This window comes from Callithrix jacchus, chromosome 16, assembly GCF_049354715.1.
Source record: "Callithrix jacchus isolate 240 chromosome 16, calJac240_pri, whole genome shotgun sequence".
In the NCBI taxonomy this organism is placed as follows: Eukaryota; Metazoa; Chordata; class Mammalia; order Primates; family Cebidae; genus Callithrix; species Callithrix jacchus.
In genome coordinates this window covers 65,367,102-65,392,431 of record NC_133517.1, presented here as the reverse complement: position 1 = coordinate 65,392,431, position 25,330 = coordinate 65,367,102, and the positions used below count along the sequence as shown (strand labels likewise).

Genomic DNA, 25,330 nt, shown 5'->3' with positions numbered 1-25,330 from the left:
GACATTTCTAAGAGAGAAACTTTATTTTTCTTAAATTGAAAGCACCTCGTTTAGTCCTTACTAAAATGTAGGCTTTTAGTGTAGTCTAAGAAACAGACTCATCCATTAATCAAACATTTGAGTGAATATTTGATGCCCATCACTAAAGAAATAAATATTACAAAAGCAGACTACCTCTTTACTCACAGTTCATTGGAGGAGCCAGACCACACAAGTGCCTTGACACCTTCTACAGGTTGTTGCAAAGGTAATGCAGCAGGTGGAGGATGGTGATTTGTAAAGCGATTTCCAAGATAGTGCATTTGAGAAAGTAGATAGTCTTGCTTTATCATACTAGGCTTAATCGAATGTAATGGGTCATCATTTTTTGCCTTATATATTATTTTATTGTCACAGTTTTATCTGCTAATTTTAAAATTAATAGATGTGAAAACAAAATAAACTTTATATTTAGGCTGTAAACTTAGCTTAAATTCAAAAGCAATGTGATAATATTTCTTATAAATGTTCAAAGTTTTTTGTTTTTAAGCTGTTTTACAAAGTTTTATATCAGGGTCCTGAGGGGTGGAGTTTTTGATTTTTATTTTTGAATATTTTTTCAGGTTATTGAAATTCGAACTATGGAAGCTCCTTATTTTCTACCAGAGCATATCTTCAGAGATAAGTGCATGTATGTTAATTCTTTACATTTTAAGGATGCAGTACTGATATCATAAACCAATCAATAATAATTATAGAGGAGTAAACTCTGGTAATAATTCCTGGTGCTTTACGCTAATCTTCATTTTGTGTCTGTCATTTAATTCATTTAATTATTTCCTTTGTTATAAAAAGGTTTGCACATTATGGATGTAGACTCATGCACAACATGGAGTCAATCTTGAAAAAAGTTTTTAAGAATAAGAAGACTTGGCAGGGCACAGTGACCCAGGCCTGTCATCCTAGCACTTTGGGAGGCTGAGGCAGGTGGATCACCTAAGATCAGGAGTTTGAGACCAGCCTGGCCAACATGGCAACACCTCATCTCTACTAAAAAAAATACAAAAATTAGCTGGACGTGGTGGCTATGTGTTTTTAGAGTCGAATTCATTCGTTGCCTAAAATATACTGATTTTTCTGTTACTACAGTTTATGTTGTGTTTATATTTAGAATATTGAGGCTTTTGCTCTGCAGTGTTTTGCATAGTAACTTATTTTTGCTCCATAAAATGCTGAATGATTGTTGTTTTGATGACCTTGGCAGGCTTCCAAAATCTTTAGAGAAGCATGAGAAAGATTTGTACTTTCTGACCAACAAGATTGCAGAGTCACTAGGTGGAAGTGGATATAGTGTTGAGAGATTGTCAGTACCATATGTACCGCAAGTAACAGGTAAGAGGAGGATAATTAGAACTCTCACTCCGGTGATTGCTTATGTTATAGTAATTTTTTTTGTTACCCAGTTAGCAATAAGAATTAATTCTGATGTGTGTACTTACTATAGCCTAGTGATTTTCAAATGCTTAAGAGTATTTACTTCTGTTTTTAAATTTTGCTATTGAAAACTTTAGAAAATATCTAAGGACATAGATAGGATTTTACCTTAAGCAAATCAAGTTTTTGAATATTTATTGTTATAATACTTAATATATTATTTTATTTAGTATTATATTTTAAAGTGAGATCTTTTCTCATTAAATGATATTCTATTTAATTCATGGGAATTGGTGAAAATTGTTTAATGATAAGTGATTATTGAGCTTAGTGAAGCAGGAAACTTTTGATATTTGAGTACAGACTATTGTTATACAAAGAAAACTGCAAACTTTTTGAGTTAGGGATTTCTTTTTCTCTGTGAACTATATATTTCCTTCTATTTTTTCATTGCTTGAAATAATTCTGTTTGAAGGTAAAATGGCATAGTGTCTTGTATTCAATTTTTACTTTAAAAACTAAAATCAAAGAATTTGTATCTTTTGCTCTCATTTTCATGTGATGACTATATAAATATGAAATTTGGTAAGTGAATTAGTTCTTTCTTTGGGGAAATCTCTGTTCTACAGGAGAACCATTTGATTTCACTTAGAATGATTTCTGGATTAGTCACTACAAGTAGCACAGTCTTTGTAAATGGCTTTTTTTTTAACAACATGGATCCAAAATATATGAATTTAGGACAGTAATAGTTGTTCCTAACAGTCTGAGATGTTAATGAGTGCTTTTCCATTTTCTTTTAAATTTTGTACTATAAAAGATCATGCTCCTCAGGAATTATTTGAGGAAATAGAAGAGCTAAGAATAAAAATTATTAGATATTTATAATTTAAAAGATTTTTTTTAAACATTTAAAATATTTTACTCTTATAATTTGGATTTAGCTCTCTTTCCTTCAAGCAAAAAACCTCATAAACCCAAGCACAAGTACAAAGGTAAATCCAGTTGTCAATTTGACCTGCCCTTTTCCTCACCTCTCCTCTAAGAAAATAGCTTAATAAAATGTGCCTTTTGGAAAATGGAGCCAGTGGCCTGCATATTTTCTATAGCTATTAGTTATTATTTTCCTTTCTCTTCCTTGTAGCCATAGTTTATTTTTACCCCTGTTATTTCTTTTTATCCTGTTCCTTTAACTCTTAACAATTTTTGATGAAAGCTTTGGCACTTTTTAAATTTTTAACAAATGGTCTGCACTTCCCTGATTCCTCCCACCCTTAAAAAGATGTATTCTCTCATAATGCATCTTTACCATTGACTGGAATAATTCTGAATATTTTAGTGACTACTTAATTGTATAACATCATAGAAAACTTACTAGATTTTTCTGATTTGTAAAGTCTGATAGTTTAGTGCCTGTCTGTGGCATGTGTATCCTACTTAATGCAGAAACAGAATAAACAGTGATATTTTACGGGATACTGAATCTGTAATTAAATTCCTTTTGCTGTGTGTCCATCAGATATTCATTTAAAAAATTCAAGGGATTTAAGAACAATATATTAAAAGAAAAAGCAGAACATATTTAGTTTGTTGTGTATCATGCAATGCCCGTCATCATCACAATAGAAGCTACTATTTATTACGTTCTGTGTGCCAGGCGCTGTGATAAGTGCTTTGTATTCATTTCTTTATGTAATTCTTATAATGGTTCAGTGAGGAAGGTAGCATTATCTTTGTTAACAAATGAGGATAGTGAGGCTAAAATTGAATTAAATGATTAGATGATACCACTAACAGCTTCTCCAGTTAGTTGCTTAATAAATTATTTGATTTTGGTATTTTTCAGGAGCTCAGAGATTCTTTAGGCTCCAGAAAAATCCAGATTGATTTTTATCATGTCTTTCTCAAACTTCTACTGATTGCCTACTTCTATATATCAGACACTCTTAGGACTTTCATAGGGCAGAAAGATGTTAAGATGCAGTTTCTATCCTCAAAGAATACAATATAGTAGGAAAAGGAGATCAATGATTGAAACACAATGATAACTAGATCTACAGAAAGAACGACGATATACCTAAAGTTTATTGAACTATTGATGCCTGGCATCATAATAATGTGATTGATAAATGTTAACCAATTATTATATTTTACTTATCTCTAATCAACCTAGAATTCAAATGAATAGTATATGTTTAGGCCTATGCCAAATACTGCTTTATGAGAGGGAAACAGTAGTATTCCCCCAACTGACCATTCAGAGGTACCAGTGGCTTCAGTCAATGCATGCAGCAGTTATTTAAGTATTAAGCAAGCACCTCAGTGTGCCAGCTGTTGTGCAAGCAAAAGCCGGAATGAACAAGATGAGTAGGTCTCTCTCCTTTCACAAAGCTCCTAGTCTCTGTCAAATATATTGTTCACTTGAACCACAAAACACAGCAGATGATTTGATATTATTCTAGGTGCATAGGAATTAAGTTAATTTCATTATATAATTTTTCTCTAAGAAGATAAATAACCAGGCAGTTGTAATATGACTGTACGGCTGTGATTAGGGATGTTTAGGAACATATAAAATTATTTAATCCAGGTTTGGCAGGCCAGTGATATCTTCCAGAGGAAAAAGTCTCTAAGCTGAGCTTGAAACAGGTGTTAGGCAAGTGCTTCAGATGAAACAACACGTGTGAAGGAATGAGGCAGGCAAGAACAGGATTTTTTCTGGTAATTAATACAGAGTGAACATAGACTTCAGGGTGTGGAGGTAGGAATTGTAAAGCAAGGTAAACTAGTGTGAACTCTGTTCTAAAGGCAGTGGGGGAGCATGCATGATTTTAATCAGAGGATAACATGATCAGAGTTACATTTTAGAAATATTACTTTGCTTGTAGTTTTGCAAACTAGAGATGGGGTGACTATTTATTTTGATGGCTTGTTAATCATTCTTAGGAGAAATGATAGTCACCCATAATAAAGAAGCATCAGGGAGAATACAGAGTGGGTAGATTCTAGAAAAATTTATGAGAGAGACTTTATAGGCTTTTGGTTGATATGGAGAGACAAGGAGAAAGCCAGGGATTTTGTCCAGGTTTCTGGCTTGGGTACCTGAGTGGATGGTGCAAAACTGAGGGGACACATAGGATTTACTTACCACTTCATTTGCTTGATTTTTTTGTTTGTGTTTTGTTTTTCTAGGAGGTAGATAAGTAATATAGCTGGTGTATTAGTCTTTTTTCATGCTGCTTATAGAGATATACCCGAGACTTGGCAATTTACAAAAGAAAGAGGTTTAATTAGACTTACAGTTACATGTGGCTGGGGAAGTTCTTACAGCCATGGCAGAGGGGGAAAGACACTTCCTACATGACGGTAGCAAGAGAGAATGAGGAAGAATTAAAAGTGGAAACCCCCGATAAATCCATCAGGTCTCATGAGACTATGTATTTATTATCACGAGAATAACGTGGGAAGGACTGGCCCTTATGGTTCAGTTACCTCCCACTGGGTCCCTCACATAACACTTGGGAATTCTGAGAGATGCAATTCAAGTTGAGATTTGGGTGGGGACACAGCCAACCATATCAACTGAGTTCCAGTGAAGAAGGAAAGAAGTACCTATTTCAGCCGAAACTTACTATAAGTAGTTTTGAATCTGGGATGGTAGAAGGATAGACTTTTCATTAACAGAAATGAATAGGAAAAAGTAGCTGGTTTTGGAGATAAGCCTCTTGTTGAGTATCTTTTAAAGTGGAGCATACAAGTAAAGCATCCTGTAGGCAGTTAGGAGTTAGTACTGGGTTATGTATGAGGGTTAGGAAGTTATAATGAAAATTTTGAAAGCAGCAACATAGGGGATTTTGCTAAAGCCTTCAGGGAGGATGCCTTCTCACAGTGAAGGCATGGAGAGAAAGAGGATGGAATGGCTTTATTTAGAGAGTTCTCTTTTCCTGAGGAGAGGCCATGTTGGGAAGGAAGCTGAAAGTCTCAAGAATGTGAAAGGAGAGTAAAGCAATGTTGGAATGTGAGTGGTGGTAGGCTCAGGAGTGAGAAGGCAGGTAGAGGAGCTTCTGAAAAGGGAAAGGTCACTTGGCACAAATTGCTGACACTCCGGAGAAGTTGAGAATTGATTAAGGCCTTTTTTTGGATTTTCCTGGAAGGCGATTATTGATGGCCTTTGAGACAACCCTATATTTCCTTTTTGTTCTCAATGATTTTGCCACTCATTGACCCCATTCCTGCCTCATACCTCCCTTTTCTTTTTTATTATTGGCTTCAACATGACTTTCTACAACCCCTCATGTTTTATAAATTAACCCAGGAATTCTTTTATAGCCTCCTGAGAGGCAGGCTGTAATTCATTCCTTATTTTTACTTCCAGTGAGACCTTGAAAGTGAATCTGCCTAGATAACAGATCAGCAGGGATGACTACATACTGCCTTGTAGCAATTCCATTGATGTCTTTATGTTCAGTTATTTATATCAGAGCATGTGATTATGAAGGAAAGACAAAAAATACAGGGTCTAGGTTAACTCAGCAGTAGCCACATGCAGGATATAAAGTATTCTCATCCTGAAAATTCTTGCAAAACAGTGTGTCCTGTTTTGCTGCAGTTTAGTATGTATTGATTCTGACCTTCACCCTTCATGCAGTAGAACCTGAATGACTTTTGTTTGGTAGATGCAAAACCCAGAGTCTCACTGAATTTTGTGCATGGATATATGGTCACACATCAGTGAACATAACTGTAGTAGTACCAGGCTGAGGGTGATAGAAGGAAAGTTTGTTAATAACTGGTAGTAGTTTTTTAGCTCAGAAGAAAGAGGGACAAGCAGAAATAATTGGAGTGATATTTAACACTTTAAGGAAGCAGTGTGATGTTCAAATAGGCCTTCAAAGGTAAGAATCTTTATGGAGAGGAGGATGGCAAAGAAGGACAGGTAACGATGTGTTTCCAGAAAGCAGATATCCCGCAGCATGCTCAGAGATTAGAAAACAGGCATCTTTGAGTGGAACACTAGATTCATTAGGGAAGGTTGAAGTTACTGTTGGTGAGATCTAATTAGAGAGCCTAGAATGTCCTTTTAATTCACAAGCCGTTGGGGAACATAGCTTGGGGAGTTATGCAGTTAGTGTTTTTTTGAAAAGTTTAGTTAACATGGTGGTGCCATACAGGTAAAATTGTAGAAAGGTCTGTTATTAGGATGCAGTAAGTTACTGGTTCTCAACTAAAGGTGAATTTTGCAATCTTGGAGACATTTTTCGTTGTCACAACTGAGGTGGAGAGAGATGGGATAGGCCTATTGCCATCTAGTGCATAGAAGCTAGGGATGCTGCTGAACATCTTATAATACAAGGGATAGCTTCCCACAGCAAGAGTTATCTTGCCAAAAATGTCCGTAGTGTCAAGGTTAAGAAACCCTACTGGGTTATGCTACAGTAACAAATAACCCCAGATTCTTAATAGTTTGAAACAGTAAAGATTTATTTATTGCTTGGACTTGCTGTACATACCTATACATCCTCCACATTCTGGAATCCAGGCTGATGGAGCTACCGCTGTCTGGCACATGACTCATACTTTATTGGCCAGGACTTGTGACAGAACCCCTCCTAACCACAGAGAGGACAGTAATTGCAATCCTCTCACATCTCCAGAAAGAGGCAAACTATAATATTGACCAACAGCATTAGTTACAACTATGGAAGGCTACCTTGGAATAGAGGAGTAGTAAGTAAGAGAGAAACCAGTTTCTCACTGATTGCTTTTAATTCTTCAATTTTTGTCCCTTCAGTAAAGTAAAATCACAGTATATACAGAATAGGATTGGTAAAATGGAGCACAGGCTGGGCACAGTGGCTCACACCTGTAATCCTAGCACTTTGGGAGACCGAGGCAGGAGGATTGCTTGAAGCCAAGAGTTTGAGACCAGCTTGGGAAAAAGAAAAAAGGAAGATATTCTGTCTCTACAAAAAATTAAAACAAAAAACTAGCCGGTAGATTCCGTGTCTTTGCTGTTGTGAGTAGTGCTGCAATGATGAGCATATATGTGCACTAATACAGGAACAGAAAACCAAATACCACATTTTCTCACTTGCAGGTGGGAGCTAAATGATGAGAACACACAGACACATAGAGGGGAACAAGACACACCGGAGTCTGTTGGAGGGTAGCGGGTGGAGAGAGGAGAGCATCCAGAACAACTAAAGAATACTAGACTCAATATGTGGGTCATGAAATAATCTGTATGACAAACCCCCATGACACAAATTTACCTATATAACCTGCACATGTACCCCTGAACTTAAAAGTTAAAAAAAAATTAACCGGGCATGGTGGACACCTGCTTGTTGTCCTGGTACTCAGGAAACCGAAGTGAGAGAATCACCTGAGCCCAGGAGCTTGAGTCTGCAGTGAGCTGTGATCACACCACTGTCCTCCAGTCAGGATGACAGAGAAGAAATACTGTCTCAGGAAGAAAAAAAAAGGAGAGAGAGAAAAAGATGAAATGTTGCCAGATGATGCAGTAATTCTGTGCTGTTAAGCCGATTCCAGACCTGAGCTTCCCTTGTGTTTTGGGGGAACATTATAGGTTCGTCTGGGTATTGTTCTTAGCTGTTCAAGTAGCTGGCCAGGCCCTGGGCACTCTGAACCTGCAGTATGAGCAGGTGCTTCCATTTATCTCTGTGTACCATGCATGCATTATAATTTAATATGTCAGTGAGGTAGAAAACCTTGGGAACTCCGCATTAAGCAGTGGGCTGCATTTGTTTAACAATTATAATTAGGACTGAAAATTATCTATTTTAGAAACAACTCTACTTGTAGAATAGAAGGTAGAAACATACTAGGAAGACTCACATGAAAGCTATCCTAAGGGTTTGGGTTAGAAAAGATGAAGATTTTGAATGACAGCACTCTTGAAAATAAATAGGACGATGTGGAGATAAAGATGGTTTATTTAGAGATGTGGAATTGGATTTAGAACATGTCAAATAGAGTTGATTAATAAGAAATTAGAAATGTTGAACTCAGAAAATAAGGTGCCAGAATCCGGCTCAGTCACACAAGTATTTATAGAGCACCTACTAACTGCCAGCTGTAACACTAATAGTATCTGGGAACTCTGAGAGAGTAGAAGTCCTGGGATGTGACGTGGCTGAATACATTTCTTTTAGGAGTGGGAGTTAAACAGTAGCCAACTTGGCATCATTGTCACCCTTCCTAAATTCTCTTCTGCATCGTAGAGGAAAAATTGAGCACTATGTGTTTTCAGAATGAAAGACTGACAAAGCACTCAGAAAGTTTTGCAAGTAGAAGAGGAGAAACTATTATTGTTGACAGTGTAGCATTCAAATGGGTGGACATCAGACTAGAAGCTTCTAAAAGCTTCTTGAGAATTACCATCTCCATGCTGCAGACTGAGAATATCTGATTGCTAACCTTAATCACTCAACTTTCCAAGGGTTGAATAAGCCTTTAATTGTATATATTGGAGTATACAAAGTGACTTCCTTTTTTCAGTTGTAATCATGATTATTGACATTTTCTTAGCATCCTGAACTCTCCATCACACTTTTATAATTTGTGTAATTTTATTTTGTATTTTTCCTGTTAAACTATAAGCTTCATGGGATATGTAATATCTATTCAGCAAACTGTCCCTAACACCTAACATGGTCTCTCACCACTTCCTAGATTTGTTGAGTACTGAATGCTACAGCAGAAAAGCAGAAATAGAAAAGAATGTATGGAAGGACATTTTGATCAACAAATTCAAATTTTCATGAAGTGGTTAAGCAGAAATGGGCCAGGAATAGCTATTAAACTTAGTGATTTGAGAGACCATGGACTTTTATTAAAAAGCACTGTCAGAAGAGTGGTTGGGGTTGGGATTATAATTGCAAGGCTTCAGAATAGTCAGTAGTGAAAAATCAAAGCAATTTGTTCAGACTATACAAATGGGTTGGGGCAGAAAAGTAGCTTAGCTAGAGCACTGAGGTAAAGAAAGCATCTTTCTGGAGAAGTGGTCAAATTATAAAGCAAAGAACAACAGCTGATGGAGATAAGTAAATGGCTAATGCTGGAGAAGGAGATATTAATTGAAACAGCAAATTCCTCCGCTCCACAAATTGTAATGCACTGTAAACACAATTAGACTTTGCTTCCCAAACTATCATCCTAGAACGGAGTTAGTTTACAGCTTTCACTGTCCTATGAAAGTATTAGAGATATAATGGCAATATGATGTTTTCAGTTGGGCTAAATGTATTCAGTTTATATTAGGTACTTCCTTCATTTGGTGTTGCATTGACTTGCTGTTTTAAATTAAACTGTTCAGTAATGGTTGTTGATGTTGCTGTCCTAAATGCCCCTTTTTGAAAAATAAAAAACCATTAACCTTATTTCAGTTCACCCCATCAGTTTTACTTTTTAATCTGCTTCACAAAATGTAAAAGTCTGAGAACTCACTGCTTTATGTATTTAGAAGGAACAAAAAAAGACAAGCTGTCTTAAATTTTTGTCAGTGTTTGAAATCTGAAGTAAGTAGAATTTATTAAATGAAAACCAACATAACATTTCTAACAAATAATGGGAGGAAAACAATTTTATTTTAGATGAAGATCGCCTTTCTAGAAGAAAAAGCATTGTGGACACCGTATCTATTCAGGTGGATATTTTATCCAACAATGTTCCTTCTGATGATGTGGTAAGTAACTTTAAGTTTATGGTAGAGTACTGTCTTGGTGAACATCATTTAAAAGAATATTTTGCTTTCCACACTTTCAAACAGGAGAAAATACAACTCTAAATTATTCTCAACTAAATTATTAGTAGAATTAATCTGATTTAGCTTTGAATTTATTTGTAATTTATTTTACTGAACTCATTTCAGCTGTCTGTAAAGATATATAAACCTAACAGTATATGTTATGATATTATCAGATTTCACAGTATAATATAGTGTAATTAAAATAACTGTAAAGTATAAGTTTTGTTTTGTTTTGTTTTTTGTAGGAAACTTTATAGAAGGCCTGTCATTAAATTAGTGGGCCCTCTAGATCCTGCTTATTTTTAAAAGTTTAGGAAATGCAAATTACAAAAACAGAACTATACATTCTCACATGAAACCAAATGCTCACTACCTTTAAAAGGTTTTAGAACTTCATCTTTGAGGGAAAATGTTTTAATCATTTTGGATAGTAAATATAATGAATTGGATGAAGCTTAAGCTGTGTCAGTGAACTGTGTTCTCTGTATGGACTTATGTGGCTTATTTAAAACATCATAGATTTAATGCTGCCCTCCCGTTTGAAAAAGCACAAGAGTGTACCTTCCTGAGTTATAGGGAAAAAAGCAGCCATTATTCTCTAGGACTTATTCTACATAAATCACCAGAGAATTTTTTCATGGTCAAGTAAAAATGCCAAAATGCCAGCATGTCAAGTCATCCTCCACCTATGGTTTATCCATTGTTTGCCTCCTAGGTATTTTATTATTTCTCACTGATGTAATATGCATAATTAAAAGGGCATCCATATAGGGAAAGGGAAAGGAAGTTGCCTGAGTTTATGCTTTCTCAGCCTCTCTCCTACCCACTTCCAATTCCTATTGATTTATTTGTCTTCAGGTATTAAAACTATTTTGTGGCCAGAGTACAACCAACTGACTTATGTTTTCTATGCCATTCAACTTCCCATTATGTAGAATTTATCAGTTTTATTAAGAAGTTACCAGCCCGGCATCAAAAGTAGTTGAAGAAGTACTTAGTGTTCATTTAGAAACTCAGCACATTAAAGCTGGTTTAAAGTTCCTTACCAATTTAAGGCTTGATAACAACCTTTCCTAAATTTACCTCTTCAGATTTGTTTAATTTACACACTCCTTACTAGTAAGAAGAGTATCTTGCTAGTTCTGTCTTACAATGATTATGAATTTGCTGTTATTACCTTTCTGGGGAAGACATTCATCCAAAGCCTTAGTTTAGAAACTTAATTTTGTTAAAAGTACAGTATGTTTTATTGACTGGTATTTTCACCTTTCTCCTTTTGTTAACTATTCTTATTTCTTTCAAAACTATATAGAGAGCACTTGAAACTGTTGGAAAGAGTCAGTCTATTTTGATAAAATCAACTGAAAAAACTTTTGCATAAAGACTCAATACAGGGGAAAGATTCTTGACATAAGTTTTACATTAAAAGTCTGTAAATATTGTATTACCTTTTAAAAGATCCTGTTGTTTTTCATTTACTGTAAGTCCTAAGTCAAATATGCCGGACACCAAGCATCTGAAAAGTTAAACAGTTTAGTATCACGTTTAATTGAGCACATTTAGGTTTCAGACTCATTTGCGATTGTGGAATCTGCTTTTGTATGTATATTAGAGATGTTTGTTCAAATACCAGAAGACAGAATACTACCACCTTCTAGGCTAAAGCTAATTACTTTCATGTGATGGGCAGGAAAAATTCACATCAGATGGATATTCACCAGTTAATGGTGTAGCAAAATATCAAACTGTTTTCTTAAAATAAATCAGATAAGAGAATTGCTCATAAAAATTACTTTTTTATTTGATCAAAATTATTCATTGTTTTATATGTATAATCCTAGTTTATCCTCAAATGTATTTGCTTTTGCTTTTTAAACTATTATTTTTTTAAAAAAAGAGAGTGTCAGGTTGTTTAGATGGAGAACGTAACAAAGTTTTGTTTCCCTAGATAACCTCAAATTGCTACTCTAGTCTATTGAAATACCTGGTCCACTTGAGATTGCCAGTTCTAACATTACAATTCCAACCTCAGCCTACTGAGAATCATTTGGTGAACTTTTTCTAAAAATTGCCCTATATAAAAAGATGCGTATTATTATTTCTTCTAAATAATACATTATTTCTTCTAAAAATGTGCTGATGCCATAAAATGTATTATTAACATTTTTATCATAAAGCAGTTGATTTCATATTGTTTACATATCTCAAAGCTAGTGGGAGATTTGAGAGACTCAAGGTAAAGTTTATTTTTAGAGATTGTAAATTGGTGGTTGACTTTAGAGGAATACTTCCCAATGCATGACTTTAGAGGAATACTTCCCAATGCATATATATGCAACTACACACGCGCACACACACACACACACACACACACACACATATAATAGGTGTACATACACATATTTTTAATAATGATGCCTAATTTAAATTAACATATTCAAGAAGATAAATGACTAAAATAGAATAGAGGCACCTCTGCCTCCTGAGATAAAATTATCAGCTTGACTCATAGAATAAAGCACTATAGGAATGATTTTTGGCTTCCTTATATACGCATAATGGACATGAGTAAAACCTGAAATCACCACACTAAAAAGCTGTAAGCTTAACATTAGTGCTTGGTTATTTAAGTGCATTAATAGGATGTTATATATATTGCATTTTGAATATATGTTAAATTTTTAATACAAAGTTAAGTCACCAGTTGACTGCAAAAGGTTGTTGTTTATTCTAGAGCAAATAACAGATCTTTGTCTTATATATATGTACTCCTGCCTTTTTCTCCAGATATGACTGGAGAAACTTGGGTGTGTGCTAGCATCTAGTCAATATTAGTCACACCTGTGGTGCTAGGTGCTATCCAATTACTATGATATTAGTGGAAATGACATAGTAGCTACTATAATTAGAAAAAGATGAATGGCAGATTTCATGCAGGCCCAAAGGCATTATATAGTCTAGGTAATAGATAGTAGATAAAGCAAAAGTCACAAATATAAAGGGAATGTTGAAATTCTTTTAGAATGATGCCTTTGCACTACTTCTCCATAACTCCATCATAACTGGTTTTTCCTCTAGAGTTGGAACAGATTATAGTTTGGTAGATCACCAAATAATGTGCGTAGCTTGTATTTGCCAGCTGTGGTGTATAAAATGTCAACCTATAAATGGTAGCATAAAGCAGTTAAAAAAAAAAAGATTTCACAAAAGGGAAGAGTGGGAGATAAGATTGAAGCAAAATTATAGAAAGCTATATACCAGGCTGAGGTAGGAAGTAGGTAAGCACCGAAATTTAGATAGTGTCATTATTAGAGCTGTGCTTTCATAAAAGGAATCTCTCAAGTGTGACAAGATTGAATTGGAAAGACGAGACTAGAGTTAGAGGCCTGTCAGGAGATCCTTGTAATAGTCCATACTTGATGGAATGAGGATCTAGAGTAGCCAGGCTAGAGGTAACAAAGATGGACAGGAAGGCAAGAGTACTCTACTCTAAAGTAGAATGAATAGGACCAACAAATGACTTAAAGGGATTTAAAGAAAGAAGATGTTAAAAAAAAAAAAAGTCGACACTGATGGCATGACTTGAGGGTTCTTGATGCTAGAAAGCTGCATCATAATTTTCTGAATTAAGGCAAAGGGGGAAAAAGAGAAGAATTAGTAGGGTAAGGTACTTTAGCTCTTATCTGAGATTGACAGGTAGTGAGTAAAAATTATACGTAATAAGAATGATGGCCTTCCAACTTCTCCCATGTTCTTTTTCCTATACTGTAGTTGTTTCTCAAAAGTCAGAAGCTCCTAGCCAATTCTAAGAACAACAGCAAATTCTTTTTTTTTCACTGAGTACTAGAATGCTTATAAGTACAACCAGCCAGAGCCTAATCGTATGTCTGCTTCAAATATCTAGAACAAAACAACTGAAGATTCCCAAGTTTAATCTGACTTGAACTAGAAATATGAACCCTCAGTAGCAAAACTGAGGGAGTGGAACTCTTGCTACTTGATTTCCAGCCAGCTAAAGCCTTTGATTTAAAGAGAAGCTAAGGTGCAGAGGATGAAGTCTTGCTATCATTAGTCTTGCTGCCTTCTTAGACTTAGCAACAGAGGCTCATGAGCTAAAATTAGGGATAACGAGAGTTCCAGGCAAGTACTCATGTATCATTTCTTAATTTTTATTCAGACATACTATAGGAACTGGATATATTATTTCTCCTGAAAATGTGCTGATGCCATAAAATGTATTATTGGCTTTTTTGTCATAAAGCAATTGATTTCATCCCTTTTTACCTATCTCAAAGCAAGAGAGACTTGGAAGATGCAAGTTAAAAGGATAATTTCAAAGATTATAAATTGATGGTCAGCGTTAGAGAAATACTTCCCAAAGTAGTGGTTCTTAACTTTTAAATCATTTAAAATCTTAGTTTTACTTTTGACTTGTAAACTGTGTGTGGTACCAAATTTATAGAGGCTGTAGAGTACTTAGTTCTTTTTTTATCACATGGCTAAAAATGTATTTATGTGTAATCTCAGCCTTCATTATCTCAGATCATTGTTTACTTACAGTACAGTGTTCAGTTAATGGGACTCAAATCAGACATCACAGTACTGGAGACTGAGTTCTGTAATTCAAGGGTGGTTTTGTTGTCTAGGGTATGCTAATTATTTCAGTCTGATGCTAAACTATAGACTTATTTTGGGGAACCACTGCAGTAGGCCATTGTTAGAACCAATGAAAAAGTGGAGATTATTTGGTACTGTGGCATATAATGACAGCTCAGACCAACCCAACAAAGCAAACAAGTCTGAAAAAGGTCTTAGATAACTTGTAACTAGGTAAAGGTGTGATTTATACTGACCCTTTTTAACTCTTGATTTCACTTAAAATCACTTTTCTCTAGGTTAGTAACACTGAAGAAATCACTTTTGAAGCATTGAAGAAAGCAATTGGTGAGATATTTTGTACTTGTTAGTACTGCCAATATTTAACTTATCTTTATTTGGTACTTTTTTCAATGACAGAGTAAGCAGAGGTGGCATTACAAAAACAAAACCAAAAAAACTTGTTGATTCCTATATAAATGTATCATTTAAACTACATTCTTTAGGCTTCAAAATTGTCTTGTCCCATCACGGTCATATTCTTGAATAGACACAATTTTGGCAGGGATATTTAAAAAAGACATTTATTAATTTGCTTTCTCACAAACTTTGGCTATACCATACATCATCATAAGACCAAAACAATCCCTTTTCAGATTGTGGTAAATAAACGGAAAAGGCTACAACAACACAGTTCCAAAGGACCCCATTAGTATTTCAGTTATTCCACTCAATACCAAGATTCAGTTGAGCAGGTATTTTATTTAGTGTCTCACCTGTGCAAGGGCATAGTTATATAAAAGAGTCCTTCAGGAAGGACCTTGACGCAATTCGACTTGTAGGAAGCTCCTGTTCCCTTGCTGTGTTTTGGTCAGAGAGACAATGGTATTATATGAAAGAGAATCTTATACTGTAGAGTTTTAACCTTAGAGTTTTTCTTTCGTGTGTGTGCCTTAAACAAGACATTTCACGGATGTTGTGCCTTATTGTTTTTTTCTTGTAAAAATAGCCCTGTAAATTGTTTTTATTTTTGGATGTTATATCATTAGCTCTTAATGGTCATTAACTGGGTCTGTGAAATTCTGTATTCCTTTTAATGAGTATAAACATTTATGTAGATACCAGTGGAATGGAAGAACAGGAAAAGGAAAAGAGGCGTCTTGTGATAGAGAAATTTCAGAAAGCACCTTTTGAAGAAATAGCAGCACAGTGTGAATCCAAAGTAAGTGAACAAAGGGTGAAGAGATTGTGGGTGGACTGTGGTTTTATCGCAACTCTTACTTGGTTCTGTTGATTTGACTTAAGTTCCAAGTTTTAGTCAAATCAACGGAACATAGGAAAATATATCAGACAAGAACTGAAAACTCTGAAGGCATATCTGTGAGGCCTAAGTAATTTCTTTATGTGATGTAAGCTGATGTAAATGGTAGAACTGTTTCCCCAAATTAAGTGTTAGTGATTGTTACTGCTTTGATAGTCTTTTTTATAGTGGTTTTCTGTGATCTTGCTGCAGGTATTTTGTTTTGTGTGTTTGTTGACTTGTTTTTAAGTGAGACTGGGAAGGGGAAAAAAGACAACCCTTATATTAAATACTAATTAGATAGCACAGATCAAACCAAGAATTAAAGCATTGTATACTTAATAATTAATCAGCTTAATAGTCACAGTTACACTTTGTCTCTTAAATTACATTGGTATTATTACATGTAGATACTTAGAAAATAATCCTTAACATTTTTTTCTTTTTTGCAGGCAAATTTGCTTCATGATAGACTCGCTCAAATACTGGAACTCACCATACGGTAAGGGTTTTGTTATCACAATAGTAATAACTCACACACACGAATAGAACTTGTCAGACCCCTATGAATTTGTGGTTCATTATTTTAAGGTAATATGTTAAAGTAATGCTTATTATTTAGGATTAACATAAGATCGTACAGGTAATCCTTGACTTAATAGTCATTCTTTTTATTAGGCAGAGTCTGATACCCCTTCTTGACTAGTTGTCTTCTAGCTTTTCTAGCTTCTTTTTTAGATTATTCATTTCTTCCAGATGATCTTATAAGGACATCTGGGTAATTTGAAAGACCCATATTCTAATCTTAGATTTAAATAAGAATATGCTCATATTGAATCATTTGATCTGCAAAACAAAGCATTTTAATATGTCAGCCTCATGGTTCTTTTCAGGGCAGTAATAAGTCTAGATATACAGATGGCTCATTTCAATTATTGAACTTTCCTTTAGCTTTTTTATATAATATTCATTTGAGTTCTGTTGTGAATTATTATGCTCTTTGATTGTTCTTCGTCTATACATTAATAAGAAATGTAGCACCTGAAGAAAGGAGAGGCAAACTCCAGGTTCCATCTAAAGAAGGAATTTTCACATAATCTTATACTGACTTCATTGTGGAAACCCACCTTTGTGACAGGTGGCCAGTAGAGATAGCTGTGCTTCTGGAAATTTTTTCTGTATCAGCTGTATCTTTTATGTTTTTAACTTGATTAATTCTATTTTGCTTCAACCCTGTATTATATTAATATTAGAGAAAGATAAATGCTCTAGTCCACTTGCTTTTTTGTCTTTTTTCTGCTTTCATAAGCAAGGCACATTTTTGTCATTATATGTCTTACTCTAGACACTTCCCCCCCATTCATTGCTACCCTCTCTAAGTTTAGATCACTCATTTACAAAATTTAAGAACAGAAAATCAGACAAAAATATTCAATATGTGCTAAACAAGAGGTCCCCAACCCTCAGTCCACAGACCTGTGCTGGTCCATGGTCTGTTAGGAGCCAGGCCTGACAGCAGGAGGTGAGCTGTGAGCAGGTGAACATCGCTGAGCTCCACCTCTTGTCGGATCAGCAGGCATTAGATTCTCATTGGAGCAGGAACCCTGTTGTGAACTGCTTAGGTAAGGGATCTAGGTCGCATGCTCTTTATGGGAATCTAATGCCTGATGATCTGAGGTGAAAGTTTCATCCTGAAATCATCCCTCCAACCCCCACCCATGGAAAACTGTCTTCCACAAAACTGGTCCCTGGTGCCAGAAAGGTTGGGGACTGTCGTGCTAGACTTAGGATTCAGTTAAAATTGCTGGGTATGGGCATTTACTTTTTTGATGTCTAAACATCAAACATTCGATACTAAATATTTGCTGTATACTTGATCTTATGATCATGGTTTATATCTGTTATTTCTGCTAATCCTCACCATAGTCCTGAAAGGTAGGTAGACACTGTTTTTTTCATTTTTCAGGTGAAGACACCAAGGCTTAGAGAAAAGTAAAATAACTTGCTGAAGGTCATACAGCTAGTGAGTGGCAAAGTCAAAATTCAAACCCCTAACTTGATGTTCTTAAACGGAATGTTGCTAGAGATCACCATGTTACTTTTAGTCAAACTAACATAACTATATGAATTTAATATTTTAGAATAAGTGTTATAACTAATTTTGTTTCATTGGTACCACAACTACTACTAATAGTTAGCACTCATTGAACAGTTACTACTACTAATTAACATTTATTAAACACCTATGTTGTTCCAAGCACTGTGCTAAATGTATTTTTTTATTTAATATCTGCAACAGATCCTAACAAACAGATAGTAATGATTCTCATTTTACATGTTTATAAACAGAGATACATAAAAGTTAGGTAACTTATACTGGGTCACCAATTTAGTATGTAGTAGCCCTGGAATAGCTTATGGAGAAAGTAAACAGACTTTATAGAAATGTGCCTTCACAATTTTCAGGTCCTGTGTGATACATTTCCTCTTGTTAATTTGTCTCACCCTGATCATCAGACAGAGGAAAGAGTTTGTATTCCCCATAAAAGAAACAAAACACAATATTACACTTCACTCCCACTGTTCTTTCCTTTTACTCTGACCTGAGTATGGTTAAAAACACAAGAAAGGCAAAGAAGCAGTAAAATACAGTGAGAATAAGCAGCCTCACAGATAACCGAGTTATTCGAATTAGTAGAAAAAGCTCTTAAAACACCACACTCCCTCACCCCCTCCTCGGCCCCACACACAAACATCAAAGAATTTAAACGACAAGATACATATAGTTTGGGAAGAAATGTGTGTGGCAGCTGCCTATTCTCACCGTAGTTTCCTGTTTCTTTGCATTATAATTGCAAATTTTAATGTTCCTCTCATAAGAGTACTAAAACATAAGAAAACAAAAATGCAGAAAGGATATAAGATTTGAACCATCTCAATCAATCTAAGTGACCTTTCAAAAGCACAAGACTAGGCAACTACAGAATATAGATTATTTTGAAGTGCATATACGATATTCACAAAATAGACTAATGTGGGACTATATAACAAGTGCAAGTAAATGTCAGGAAACTGACATGTTAAGTCACCAAGTTGAGTATGTTCTCTTGCCACAAAAGAGAACATACTCTTGCCACAAAAGAAATTATAATTCATTAACACATCTAGAAAATTTTCTCTTGCCACAAAAGAAATTATAATTCATTAACACATCTAGAAAAATTTCAAATATTTGGAAATTAAAAGATCCCCATAGGTCAAAGAAGAAATGACAGGAGGAATTAGAAAATATTTTAAACTGAAAACACATGCCAAATTTTGTAAGATTAGGCTGAAATAGTGCACAGGAGGAATTTTATATCTTTAGATGCTTTTGCTTGCAAGGAAGTAAGATCTAAAAGCAGTGAATTAACTTCTGGTAAGACATTAGAAAAAGAAGAGCAACAGAAGCTAAACTAAGTATATCGGAAGTCAGTGAAACAGAAAATAGGCAAACAATAGAAAATATTAAGAAACCTAAAAGTTTGTTCTTTGAAATGGTTGATCAAATTGGTAAACCTCTGGTAAGTGTTAAGGAAGAAAGAGAGAAAACACAGATTACCAATCTTACAAATGAAAAAAGGATCATCTCTATAGATAACAAAGGAATATTATAAACTCTTTTTTAAAACTAAATTTAACAATTTAGATGAAATGGGCAAAAATCATTGAAAGTTAAACTTACTAAAATTGACACAAGAAGTAGTAAAACATCCAAATAACCCTACAACTGTTTTGCAATTTAAAAGCGTCCTGCAAGAAAATGCATTTAAATAATACTGGTTTCATACATATTCAGGAAACAAAGGAGGTTGAAACATTTTCTAACTCATGAGGCCAGCATAGCTTCAGTACTAAAATAAGACAATGATATTTTAAGAAAAACAAAATTATAGACAAATACCCCTCATAAATATAGTCACAGAAATCTTTAGCAAAATATTAGCAAATGTATAAAACTGATGATATGGATGGCCTAAATAAATGGGGTCACTATGAGGAAAGCAAGATCAGTTTTACATGAGAAAATTGATCAGTCAGCAAAATTCACCACATTAACATAATAAGAGAGCAAAGTTGCATGATCACACCAGTAGTTGCAGGAAAAAAAAAAAGGAATTTGAAAAAGCTCAATGTTCATTTAAGATAAAAATTATCAGAAAATTAGAAATAGAATGGAACCTAACCTGATAAAGAGTAATTACAAGAAATCTATTGTTGATGTTGTGTATAATGGTTAAAGTCTGATGCTTTTTACCTAAAACTGGGGACAAGTCAAGGATGCCTACTCTCACAGTTTAAAAAATAATTATATGAAATTAATATCTGTGCATTTATTAATTAAAATGAAAACGATCTTAACCATGAAGTAATAAATTCAAAGAACCATGTAAGACTTTCATGAAGAAACTATACATTTCTGAAATATGCTTAATATTTATATAAATGGAAACTAATCTTATTCTTGAATAGGAAGTTAATATAGATAACAGTTTTCTGTAGACTGAGCTATCATTTTAGTAAGATCAACTTTTTTTGTATTTGAACAAATGATGCTAAGGGCAGTGTGAAAGAAACCACATAGAAGAGCAATCAGGAAAATGCTGTAGAAAAACAACAGGGAGCATTTGCCTTGCTTAGTAGGAAAACATATGACACATCTTTGGTACTTACATCAGATTGGACCTGTATATGGGTAAGTAGAAGAGAGGAAAATTCAAGTATAGAAGGTATCTGTGGTAAAGGTAAGATTTCAGATTTTCAAGGAGTTACTGTTCAGTTAATATGGCTTGGACAACTGCTAAATGCTATTGACCAGTGAAGGAGGGTCCAGGGAAGATTTCCACTGAACTTCCTTTACCAAGATAGACAACTCATTATTTAGGAGAATACATAAAAACACTAGAATTAATACAGGAGAATTTTTTGTAATCTTGATTTGGGAGCAAAGTTTTTCTTAGCATAACTCAAAAACTAAAAATTATAAAAAATAATTGCTTGTTTGGGTAAGGGTTTTAAGCATTTGGCAGCAAAAAAAAGTTGAGAATTAAATGATCAATTGGAGGAAAGCATTTGTATTATATGACAGAAGGTTAGTTTCCCAAACTGATAAGAAAATATACCTGAGTAGAATTAGAGGCAATGGGCTTCAATTAAATAGGAAGCTTAGATTTTCCATGCGTGAGGGTTAGAGGGATGATTTCAGGGTGAATACGTACCATTAATAGTAACATAAAAATTAAAATAAGAATGAATTCCCTTCTGCCTCTCAGATTGGCAAAGATTTTTTAAAAATATTTATCTGATAATTATTACAATGTAAAAGGTACAATGAAGTGCTAAAGTGTAAATTGCTGGTATTCTGACAATGTATATGTACCAAAGTCAAAATTTTGAATACAGAATTTCTATTTGTAAGACTATAAACCAAGATGGCACCAGTCAGAATAAAATTATGTATGTATAAGAATAGACTTGTGAACATTATCATAATGAAAAATGGAAATGAACCTGCCTTTGTCCACTGGATTAAATCAAGTATGATATATGTATATAATGAAATACCGTAATGTCATCTAAAAAGATAGTGTCTGTATACATGAAATAACTTTTTACTAATGAAACAACACAGCTCACAAGAACAGATAGGGTATAATCACATTTAAAATTGTAAATACATATTTTCCAAGGAAAATGCATGCTTAGACTTAAAAACAGTTTGACACTACTGTGGTCTATTTCCCAGCTACAGCCTTGTAGCTGGCCAGCAACTACAATGGCGTTGATCTCTGCAATTAAGGACTCTGACTTTGATATTTGCAGATAGTAGATAGAATACTCAGTGAAATGAACAGCTTGTAAGTACATCTGCTGATGGTGTTTTTTGTTCTTTTACAGTCCTCCTCCCAGTCCATCAGGAACACTGACCATCACTTCTGGGCATGCCCAATACCAATCTGTCCCAGTCTATGAGATGAAGTTTCCAGATCTGTGTGTGTACTGATTGGCTCATGAAGACCTCAACATATGATTTGTAAAGCCTAAAAATTAAGGCCAAGCTGAGCTTTCAGGGTTTACTTAATGTGTATTAACATACTTAATGAAAATAATGATGGCACTTATCTTTAACCAAATGCTTGACATACTGTATTAGAAGTTTTGGAGCTATATATAACTTTGAGTACTTTCGAAGATAGATTTCTGCCGTGTTAATTTGCTTTGAGGTTCTTGTTGCCTTTTAAAGTTGAACATGCTTTGATTTCACTGTATTCCACTGTTAAGGAGTATATTTTAAACTTTTCACAAAGGTAATGTTTTTTTAAAAAAGTAAGCCTTCAGAGGATTGAGACTGTATAAATTGTTTATTTCTTAAACGTCTACACAACTGCTTAGATGTAGAAATTGTTCTTTTCTGCAAAGGCAGATACATTCAAATATGTTCCTAGTCCTGGGGCTGCAAAACTGTTCGGTGGCTTTTTGTCCCCATGCTTTAGATAAGCTGGGATAGGCACCCTGCTATTCATTTACTATAATAATATGTGATAGGCATTCCTCATCTTGTTCCCAATAATATGACATCTGTTGTATAGCATTCCTTGAACATGACCCTAAAAACGCCATACTTTGAATTGTCTGGTTCTGGTAATACTGTGTTTCCTGCCAAGAGTTTGACCATTCTGCTTGAGAACTGTAGAGCTTACTCTTGGAGTACCAAACTGTGCAATATTTTTACATCATAAGATGTATTAGTTTACAGGCTATGCTTTGACATTGTAGTATTTTGCTGTGGCTCCATGAATTAAATGAGATATATATTTAGTACAGAAAAAAAGACATTTAAAACAGCTACTAGTTCACCTGTGAAGAGTCTGTACATTTTGATTTCCATTAAGAGCACATTTATTTACATTTGTATATTGTGCATTGTTTTAAATCCTTGTAGTCAAAAAGTTCTCCGGGTGGAATTTTAATTTGTAAGATTTGAACTGACTTGTATGCATCTGTTTAGAATTAGTTAGTTATACTTGAAGAGCTGCCTGTGTTTTAACAATCAAGTGTGCTGAAGTTCGTCAATTTAAGCTACTTTTGATTTCAGCTACCAAGATCACAGGTGTACTCTACACATCCACTGACAGCCCATAACATTAGGTACATCTTAGTGAATTTTATCACATGGTAAAATGAACAGCTTTCTTTGTAACTCATAAAATTCTCTTAGGACATTTTTATAAAGTCATCTGTTTATAGTTCTATCTTTTCAGATTCCTTTTTTTGCTTTTTGTTTTTGTTTTTTTTTAACATAAAACAGCCTACATACCAAAAGCTGTAGCCTAGAAAACAGTTTAATTTTTGACTTTTGTTTTTGTTTAAAAAATTGCAGTGAAGAATGGGATGTTCGTGTTTATGGTTATTTGGGCACCTTTCGTAGGAACAGAAAAAAGTAGGGAAATGATAATAGGACAAGCTTACTTGAAAATTTTTGAATACTTAAACGAAAGTGGAACATCTTGAAAAACAGTCTAGTCATTGAGACCTATGAAATGATACTGAAACATCCTGGGCTGCTTATTAAATGTGGATCAACAAGACTTGTTTCAGAATGACAGTGGAGTCGTTGCCACTGGAGGACTGAAGGGCCCTGTCAGAGTTGTCACTGGAACTTTGCCTCTTGATCAGGTAAAACGCTTCACCAATCAATAAAGCCAAGTTGTTTTTTCTTTTTTTTAATTTCCCTTTTTTCCTTCTATATTTTTAAAGAAGGATATTAATTTTTGAATATATATTTTAAAAAATCTAAGCAGGGGGACATGCAAAAACAATCATCATCCACTTGGATGTCATTTTATAGATTAACACTGTGTGCTTTTGTATGGAAAAAATATATATAATTTAATAGTATAAAAAATAAAATATATATTCATTTGCACTCATGTGAAACACAAACTTTGCTCTACAAAATTTTATGTTTCTTAGTGATTTTAAAATGCATGTATTGCATGTAAAGAAAAACTGTTACAATTAATGTTTATTACACCTTTACCTTGGTCTTTGTTGATTTGGGTTTTGTTGGGGTTGTGTTATGTTTTGAAAACACAGTAGGCTTCTATATGGATTTCTGAACTGGTCTTGTTGACAAGGATTCCCAAGAAATGGATCTTTTCACTGGCTGACTCCCCCATGTCTGCAGGAGATTCTGCAGGAACTGGGTATGCACACGGTGTTGTAGCCAGTTCAGGTACTGAACATTTAGGATTTGTTGAAGTTCACTGTATTGCTATATTTTTGTAGATATATAAAACTCTTAATAAATTGTTAATCATTCTTTTTTTGCTGTATAGAGTTGTTTATATCACTCTTTCTTTCATGACATTGAATAGTTAACATTTAAATGTTCTTCCCGTACTTGTGTTGTCTGTGACCACTTATATACAGTTTTGTTGTTATTGGAGTTTACCTGAATACATATGCGCACACACACACATACTTCCTTAATACTTCTGAACTCGTTATCTTTTAGAATAATAATTCTACACTTTACCAGCAATTAACTTCTCGCTACCCAAAATGTCGGAAAATTGAACTAATTTGTCTTATTCAATGCTCATATCTGTATTAAATGTAATGAAGTTAGTTTTTTAAAATGTAAAAATTCACTGTCCAATTCATATGTAAGCAATAAAACATAAATCAGATTACTTGTATATAAGTTCATTTTTTGTAATAGCTATTATTACATTTAATTAAATTTATTCAATATTTGCTTAAATTAAAAATGAAGAGCTTCTTTTGAGCCCAGTAGTTCGAGGCTACAGTGAGCTAGGATCATGCCACTAGACTCCCGTCTGGATGACAAAGCACAACCCCATCTCAAAAACAAAAAGAAGAGCTTTAGTAAAAATTAATTTGTCAAGTGGATTCATTCCCCTACACATCGGATGTATGAGAACGATAACTGCTAGTCATGACAAGATGTAGTAAGGTAAAGTTCATAGTATGTGCTTGTGAAAGTGTAGTTGCCATCTCTGCATCAGTCTTAATGATTGTCTTTTCAATTCTACCTCCTTGCCCTATAAATTACACAAAGAGGCCAGGCATGGTGTTTCATACCTGTAAATCCCAGGTCTTTGGGAGGCCAAGGCAGATGGATCACTGGCCAACATAGTGAAACCCCATCTCTACTAAAAATACAAAAATTAGCCAGGTGTGGTGGC

The 25,330-nt window shown here is 34.5% G+C and overlaps 1 protein-coding gene across 23 annotated transcripts in view; it reads left to right on the top strand.

Moving 5' to 3' along the window:
* Positions 1-24,811, top strand: part of EFR3A (EFR3 homolog A) — a 103,866-nt gene extending 79,055 nt beyond the window's left edge. For 10 of the 23 annotated variants that reach the window (XM_035277452.3, XM_035277457.3, XM_054246667.2 and 7 more), the window contains 8 exons: positions 603-670; positions 1,244-1,371; positions 2,358-2,408; positions 10,029-10,120; positions 15,079-15,127; positions 15,898-16,001; positions 16,532-16,581; positions 22,017-24,811. In XM_035277452.3, the coding sequence (XP_035133343.3) occupies positions 603-670; positions 1,244-1,371; positions 2,358-2,408; positions 10,029-10,120; positions 15,079-15,127; positions 15,898-16,001; positions 16,532-16,581; positions 22,017-22,122 (648 nt within the window). In that variant the 3' untranslated portion in view covers positions 22,123-24,811. Of the gene's footprint in view, positions 1-602; positions 671-1,243; positions 1,372-2,357; positions 2,409-10,028; positions 10,121-15,078; positions 15,128-15,897; positions 16,002-16,531; positions 16,582-18,045; positions 18,103-22,016 lie in introns of all 23 variants that reach the window. The other 13 variants (XM_002759223.6, XM_078353174.1, XM_078353177.1 and 10 more) reach the window with 3 other exon arrangements.
* Positions 24,812-25,330: the final 519 nt, after the last annotated feature.